General features: G+C 40.3%; 1 protein-coding gene across 1 annotated transcript in view; it reads left to right on the top strand.

The window, feature by feature from the left end:
* LOC101846314 (protein timeless) overlaps nt 1-8616 on the top strand; it is a gene marked incomplete at its 5' end in the record, with an annotated part of 25796 nt that overhangs the window by 7587 nt on the left and 9593 nt on the right. The window contains 2 exon segments of the mRNA XM_013088531.2: nt 1019-1131; nt 1539-1652. Coding sequence (XP_012943985.1) covers nt 1019-1131; nt 1539-1652 — 227 coding nt within the window.

Here is an 8616-nt window from a genome sequence, read left to right as displayed (position 1 = left end):
CCCCCCAGCGCTATTATGATATTACGACTTTGAGAAAAATTCCACTCTAGTCTTGTGTTTGATGAAATATGTCTTGGCTTTTCCTTTCAGATCATACCTCAAAAAGTTTGCTTCAGACATTATGTGTTCCGGCTTTGTGGACCTGGTGGAGAATATCATGGTGAGTAATGGGGATAATAATAATGATAATAGTGAAAACAATAATAGTGATAGTGATAACGATAATAGTAATAGTGATTACAATAATAGTAATAGTGATAACGATAATAGTAATAGTGATTACAATAATAGTAATAGTGATAACGATAATAGTAATAGTAAAGTAATGGTGGTTACAATAATAGTAATTAGTGGTTACACTAATAGAAATAGTGATATCAATAATTATATAGTGATAACAACAATAGAAATAATGATAACAATAATAGAAATAGTGATAACAAAAACAATAATAGTAATAGTGATATTAATAATAGCAATAATGATAACATTGATAATGATAGCGATAACAATAGTAGTAATAGTAATAATTAGCATATGAATAAAAATGGGAATGATAATAAAACTGAAATTAATAATTGCTACAACAGTAGTGATAGTAATGATGTCCTTGGGAAAGGCACTTTACACGAAATTCCCACTTGGCTCGGTCCTTTCAGAGATGGACGTTACACTTCCGCCTCTTAAATAACCTAATATTGTTGTTGACAGGGGCATTGAACCTGTACCATTTGGCCATTTCACATAGTTTCCTGAATGCAAAAAAAAAAAAAAAAGAAAGGTGTGTGGGTGGTTGGCGGGTGCTCTGATGTGGTTTGCTTCTACTTTCATATCAAACATCTGTCGTATTTATCTCCCCTCCTTCTTCTTTTGTGTTTGTTACTCCCTTGTAACACCTCTAATCTTCCGCTCTTATATGACCTTAATTGTGTTGCAAATGCCGTAAGACTCTGACTAAAACTAAGATAACAAAGCTGTAGACTGGACTAATGTGTCTCACTCCTCGCGGATGTTTCAGAAAGCCCTGCTGACCAAGTACGACAGTGTGCTTGACCACTCCTTCCTCATGTGGACCGTCGGGTTCTTCCTCAGCTTTGCTCACCAGCAGGACCTCGACTTTTGCCACTTCAAGTAAGTGTTTTGCTCACCGTTGTTGTGCACATGCTTGTGTCTTTGTTATTTAAACTTTTTGTCTCTGAGGTTTTGGTGGTGGTGGTGGGGGAGGGGAGGGGAGGGGGGGTGTTCTTAAACCCCTGACACCAGGGCCCTTTTTTTGGTACTAAATCCAAGTAGAAGTTGTTTCAGAATGCTCTCAGCCAGGTCTGATGGGTTAATAGTGTAGATTGTGAAACGCATAGAACTCGCTGTTGAGAGGGGAATTGTGCAATACAAATGCTATCTATCATTTTTATTAAAAGACTGGCTGACAACTGAGGAGTAAATATGAGAGAGGTAACGAAACTTTTGCTGATGTTTGAGTCGAAAAGTGATTACTAGACCAAAAAGTAATGCAGGTGTTCCGACGATGGTCTCCTCAGGAAAGTCCTGAACCTTGACCTCTTTGGCTTCCTGGTGTACGAGGGCGTGCTGTGCTGCGAGGCGCTGCAGGTCAAGCACAAACTTAGTCAGGACTGCTCCGTGGAGAAACACAGGTACAGTCGTTTGTTCTGATCTCCTCCACCGTTTGGCTGTCTGTCACTTCTGCTCCCCTCCTCCTCCTCCTGTCTATGTGTCTGTGAGTGGTGACATGTGGTGGGTGTCAGGTCGATGCTGGTCGTCCAGTGCTGTCCCCGACTCCCCCCTCCACCCCCGACAGTCGCTGCGAGAACTACCTGGCAACTACTACCTGGCATCACTAGGGTGGTGGGTGTCGGCTGGTGCGGAAACTCCCAAGCTAGCAGATGCAGACATGTTTGAACTGAAACTTGCGACAAATTCTTGGCTTTTTGAGAGGAGGCAAGATTGCTGTTTGAACTCTTTTTTTAAAATTCTTAATTATTTTTCTTTTCAATAAGTAAAAAAAACTGAACTTTTATTGTAAAAAGGAAATTGAAAAACATCAATAATGATGTTGAGCTAAATCGGCACAAAAAGACCTTTGTTGGAAAGTTTTGCTGAGAAGCTGTGTGTGCCCCAAGCCCCCTGGCCACGTTCCGTACCGTCCACCCCCTCGCTAGTGATGTCACGCCACCAACTAACACCGTGCCGCGTCTGAAGATTTTACAGACTTCCCAGACACACTTGAGAAATAACGCTCAAACTGGACACAGATGCTGCAGACCCTCATAACCTCAGATGTAATGTGCTACACATAAGACAAGGACTCTTTAAGATATACAGCGTGGAGTACACTTAAACCAAAAATGCGGCAAAGCGGAAGAAATTCTGGTGTTCCCGTAGATTTTGGTTTAAGGGGAGTCCACTTGAGTATTGATGTAAGTGTGGAAAGAAAGACTTTTTTTTGTTGATTTGATGGAATTGAAATGTGAAATGATAACAACTTTTTGGTCTGGAAGGAGTCTGCAAGGTTTTCACGTTGCACCAAGTCTCTGATCTGATTTGTGGACAGTGGCGTTGTTTTTTTGGTTTTGTTTTGACTTGTTCTTGTGATTGGTGGTGTGCTCTCATAACACAAGGTGAGGGGGGGGGGTGGATTGTGGGTCTGTTCTCATGAAGCTTCTTCTCTCTGACAATTTTGGGTGGCACAGATGAGAAGGGACATGGGTAGAAATTAGGATTTTAAATTTTGTTAAACCTTTGATACTAACAAGGGGAAAATGTTGTGACCTGCTAATGCCGCGAGTGAGGGCAGGGAAGATTTTGGGGACGCCCAGCAGTTTTTGAACTGAGGGATGTCTGTACTTGAGCTACTGTAGTTGAGCTTTTGCTTCAAGGGTGATTAAGATAGTACTTCGATGAGGGAGTTTTGGTCTTTTTTTTTTTCAAATCTCATTCATTTAACGATTGCAGTTTTGATTGAAATATTGTCTTGTTTGAAGGTATCACAAATTGTAAGAGGTGCTAGTAACGAGAATGAGGTCATGTATGAGGTCAAGATGATGCTCACATTGTTTGGATTCTAAAAAAGGGGATCATATGGGTGCTAATTGTTTGAAGAAAACCAGGCAGTTACTGTTAGTTTGTGCCTGAGGTTAAGATCAAACCCTCACCTTTTGTTCTTCTCTCTCGTCGTCTTCCACGACATTTTGTACTGTATTGTCGCTGTCCCCGAGAAAAATGAGTAACTCTGATTCGTTGGTCAGCTATTCACATGTAAAAAGTCTACAATTTTAATATTTTGAACATTTTACTTATTGCAGTTTTGTACTCTATGGTAGCAGTTGCATGTTTTCAAGAGATGATTTGTTAAAATTCAAATTCTGAACATTGCTCAAAGCTATGAGAGAGACATATTGTAGGCATAATTGTAGCCTGAAAAGTTGTAATTTCCTAGGCTTGCAACATGTGAAGAGCTTGCTGATGAGTTGTTGTTTGAATCCTTGAGGACAGCAGGGTCCCAGAGTTGTTCATTGTTAGTGCGACGGCGACAATGTTTTTGTTTTCTTTCGTACAATGATTTGAGAATAATAATCATCCACTTGCCACTCTCTTCCTGTGTTTTTTTCTCAGAATGTTTCCTTTTCATCATCTTGTAATAGATATTTGTAATAGATAAGTTCCTTCGTCCTAGAATTCATCTTTTTTTTCTTTTGTATTGGAGACTCATTTTTTATAATTTTCATCAGCTTTTTGGGGACACGTTGATCTATTTGTGGATCTGTGGAATAGATTGCGACGTATCATGACTGTACACTCTGCACTTTTTGCTCAGTTGTCTAAATAAGTCCTGGTGGAGAGCTGTGCTTTTTCTAATTCTGCTCACGTACTGAATACCGCTACCTTCTTTCTCTCAACAGTGTTCTGTAATACTGGGAAATGTTAGATCGTCATTAGAAAATTGAATACAGAAATTGTACACACTCAAACCTAATTTGATGATTTTTGTGATCTTTTGTGGTGTAAACATTTTACCAGAACCACGTAAAGCTTTACATTTCTACTCTCATATTTCTCCTCGTTTATTCTATGGACTTTTTTTTCTAAATTCATTGAGGGCACGCGCTCTCGTTGTTTGACAAAGTTTTAAGTCACACTACACTATTTTGGGGTGTTTTTACAAAAGCGTAACGTTTTTCATCGCAGATTTTACTATTCTGTTGTTTTTTTAATCTGAAGTTTTCAGAGGTGAGATGGGATGTGTCTTACTCAGTAAGCAGCTGTCTGTATGTTTGGTTTGGTATTTAGGTCAACTGAGCAGGTGTGGTTGTGTTGTTGTAAGCTGTGAGGCATCTCATCTCCAGGAGTTCCTTCAAAGGAGACCATTTGTCCCCACCCAAAGTTTGAAACTGTCCTTTTTTTTTCATGACAGTTTCCCTAAAGTTTGAAACTTGTTGATTTTATCTATCAAAAAAAGAGGAAAACTGTAATGCGAAATGAAAGTGAAGATTGAAAAATTCACGTGGCCCATTCCAATGTTGTAGGTATTTGTCTTTTGTTTGTTGGAAACAGTGACACAGTTGGTTGAAACTCTGGTCGGTCCAGTGAATGCTAAAGAAATATTTGTTTGGAATGTATGCATGTGCTCCAGTACCTGTTAAAACAAAGTACCAGAAAAATTATTTTTAAAAATGGATTTATTTGTTTTTTCCCCCCTTTTACCAATGCGATGCTGATAGATACTGTCAGGACAGTCCCCTAATAACATTGGGTGATGAGGACTCACAAACTTCTCTCCTTCGCTGCTCATGTCTCGCTGTTCGTGTCTCGCTGTTTGTGTCTCGCTTGTTTGTTCCTCCTCATCGCCGCCACCGCCCGGTCAAAAGACACGAGACGAGAAACCCACCCATCAGACCACCTCAGCCATGGTGGAAACCATTTTTCTACCATTTTTTTAAAACATGTTATTGCGGGACTGCCTGATCAATCCGTCATTTTTCTCTTCCTCCCCCCTGTGTCCATCATCCCCTCTTCCTCCTCATCCATTGCGTCTCTTTAGTTCTTTACTCACCATCATACAGAAACAAACAAAAAAAACAAACGAAAAAAAGACCTCCTTAAAAACAAACCCAGTTGTGAGGCATCGTGGGGAAATCTGGCGCTCGTCAATATAATGAAATCCAAGAAATCAGCATTTTTTTGTCAGTTGAGCAATTTTTTTTATTATTTCCTTTTTTTGGCTGAGCACCTTTTATGTCCATTTCAAAACAGATTTTTTAATGGATTTTACTGAAAAACATTGATTAAAGGCACAAAAATGTAAAAATTACAAGGGCTTCCAGGCTACGAAATTGGCGGCCATTTTCTCACAAATTTTAACTCTGAAACCAGGCGTTCCCGACCTCCTTCAATCTAAAATCTTTCGACTTCTATTCAACAGAGATGGATATTTTTTCACCAAAAGGAATTCAAACGAACAGGCTTAACCTGATACCAATAACCCTATAATAATGCCCAAATATTGACGAGCGCCTGATTCCACCACGTCGTGACACAATTATTATTTTTTTTTGTCAATCCCGTTTCCCCCTTCATCAATGATGCCCACTTTGTGCCCCGCCCACCTGAACAGGCAGTTCTGTCTACAGGAGCACAGGTTCCCCTAGTTGTGATTTATTCCAAGGTTGGGGAAAGGTTAAATCACTAATACACTGACAAGATCTTTCACTGTCTATGGCCGGGTACCCATTCCCACCTGGGCAAAGTGAGGAAAATTCGTGTAAAGTCGAAGACGTTCCCCAAGGACACATAGTCAGGCCCGTGGTTCGAACCCAGAAACCCGCAACCTCACAATTACGAGTCCGGTAGCCTAACCACTAGACCACGGACACCAGCAAGTGACACCTGAACCTCCAGGCTTTCAGTGAACTTCCACAGAGACACGGACTCTAGACCTACAAATGGCAATAACGAGATGTGTTGGTTTCATGACCATAAACTGTGCTAGCACATGCTCATATGGTACCCCTCACTCTTAGCATAAACTGTGCAAGCACATGCTCATATGGTACCCCTCACTCTTAGCATAAACTGTGCAAGCACACACACACACACACACACGCACACACGTACACACATCTGGTTTGTGACTCCTCATCCAAATGCCCACAGGACTTGTCTGGAATTATGTCAGAAATTCAAATTTCCTTCGGACCAAAACTGTTTTTTATTGGAATGGGCCAGTTCACGAGTGTGTGGTCGAACCAGAATCTTTGTGTTTCTGCAAATTTTGGAAACAACCAGTCTCAACAGCGAGATAATTTGTTTACGTAATTTGCTTACATGGCTTTTTGGCATCAGTCAACCAACTGCCATCATTGAAACTGAGTAGGACAAAATCAAGACCAGCATTGAGGAAATAGGAATACATTTCAAACGCTCAGGAAAAGTTTGAGAATGTCTGGCAGGGATTTCTCTGTTCTGCCGTCTATTTGTGATTTTCACTTTTACCTCCCCTCCCCAAGAAAAGATTAGGGGCAGCCTTTGGAAAGAAATTCTTTTGTAAAACGTAACTTTCTGTTTGGCTCTGAAATGAAAACAGAATTGAAAACAACACCAAAATTCTTGAGGAATGACTTTTCAAGAGTTTATGGAATATTTGGTAGTTTGCTAGTCTGCTGAACCACTTGAAGATATAAAATGCTTTTTTCAAACTGGAAACCACATCCCCATCTTTGGGGGCCTGTTTATGTCAACAGAATGTTTTTGGGGGGGTATTTTTGGGGTGTTTTTATTTAGAAATTTAAAAATATATTTTGATCACTGTTGCTTTTATGCCCCCCTCCTTTCCAAAATAATACTAACCACGGCGTTTTCGCCGCACTGAAGTTCCAGCTCTTTCAGCCTGCATCGTCTTCTTCAAGGGGGAAACTTGCCAGAAAGGCTCTCTCTTAGTTGCCCATGTCTTCTATTCTGCTCTTCTGGAAATGGTAAAATGTCTGCCGGGGAACCCTCCCTCGACGGCTCAGTCAATCCGTCGGTGGCCCGGTCAGTTTGGCGCGTAAGGTTCTGTTGCCAGTGACATATGTTGGTTTTCCAACCTGGCAGGTAGGTAGAATCCCACCCTCGAGCTCCTGGCGATGAGGTGACTCCTTAAATTTTGCAAGTTTTTTGTTTTTTAAACAAGGAAAGTTTGAAAAAAAAATTGAATGTTTGTTATAATAAAGAAATGCTTTGATCCTTTCTTTCGTCTTGACTGCCTTTTTTTCTGATCTGTCTACTTCAGTTGTTGCTGCTGTGCTTTTTGAACATCTTTTCTTACGAGATAACGCCTTGACTTGATCTCATATTATGTGTGTCATAATGTGTTGACTATCTCATATGTGTGTCATAATGTGTTGACTTTATCTCATATGTGTGTCATAATGTGTTGACTTTATCTCATATGTGTGTCATAATGTGTTGACTTTATCTCATATGTGTCATAATGTGTTGACTTGATCTCATAATATATGTGTCATAATGTGTTGACTTGATCTCATATGTGTGTCATAATGTGTTGACTTGATCTCATATGTGTGTCATAATGTGTTGACTTGATCTCATAATATGTGTGTGATAAATGATAAATGAGATTTCTATTTCTCTATATTTTGTGATGTCATTTCATGCTGTGTGTGTGTGTGGTGTTTGGTGTGTTATGAAAATTTGTGTCTTCTGGTTTGGTGTGTTGAATGGAGGAGCACACGTGTACATGTGTCCCAAGCTCTGGTGTCGTCGTTGCCTGTGGCGTGTCTGTCTGCGGTATCATTCTTCATTTTTATCGTACACTTTTTGATTGTTGTACTACCTCAACTAACTTTTGCGAGATAACCTTTTTTTTTGTAGCCGACTTATTTACATGTTGTAAGTATTGCAAGGGTTGGATGTATTTCTTGTGGGTGGTTGGCGGATGCTCTGGTGTGGTTTGCTCTTTCTTTCCTCTCCAACATCTATCGTCCTTCTCGCTCCTCCTCCTTTTTTATGTTTGTTACTCTCTTGTAGCACCTCTAATCTTCGGCACTTATATGACCTTATTGTGTTGCAAGTGCTGTAAAACTCTAACTAAAACTAAACTGAGATATTTTTAATCGATATTTTCTCCCTAGTCTTAGGCTTCTCACTTCTCATTTCATAATTCATCTGTGGTCTAAGGGGGGTCAGCTGTTCGCTACTGCAGGGAAATGGGACAAGGATCCCAAGAGAAAAACTAATGACTATTGTCTAGTTTTGGACTATTCCTGGAATAATAACGCTTAATGTGTTCCTTTCTTCTCTCTACTCAAACTGTTTGGCCTTGTAGCTAACTTATGACTAATACTCTCAAAGTTTGTAATCATTTCCCATCCCCCTTCTTCTTTCTCTCTCCCTCTCCTGGTTCTCTCTCTTTGTATTTCTTTCTCCCTCTCTCTCTCCCTGTCTTTCCCCTTCTGTCTTTGTCGCTCTGTTTGCCTATCTGTGTGTCTCTCATTCACTCACTCTCTCTCCCTCTTTTTCCTTTTGTCTAGTCTTTTCTCTCTCTCTCTCTCTCTCTCTCTCTGTCTCTCTCTCTCTCTCTCTCTCTCTCTCTCTCTCTCTCTC

Source organism: Aplysia californica, unplaced genomic scaffold, assembly GCF_000002075.1.
Source record: "Aplysia californica isolate F4 #8 unplaced genomic scaffold, AplCal3.0 scaffold00757, whole genome shotgun sequence".
Classification (NCBI taxonomy): domain Eukaryota; kingdom Metazoa; phylum Mollusca; class Gastropoda; order Aplysiida; family Aplysiidae; genus Aplysia; species Aplysia californica.
This window is presented reverse-complemented; position numbering and strand designations above follow the sequence as displayed.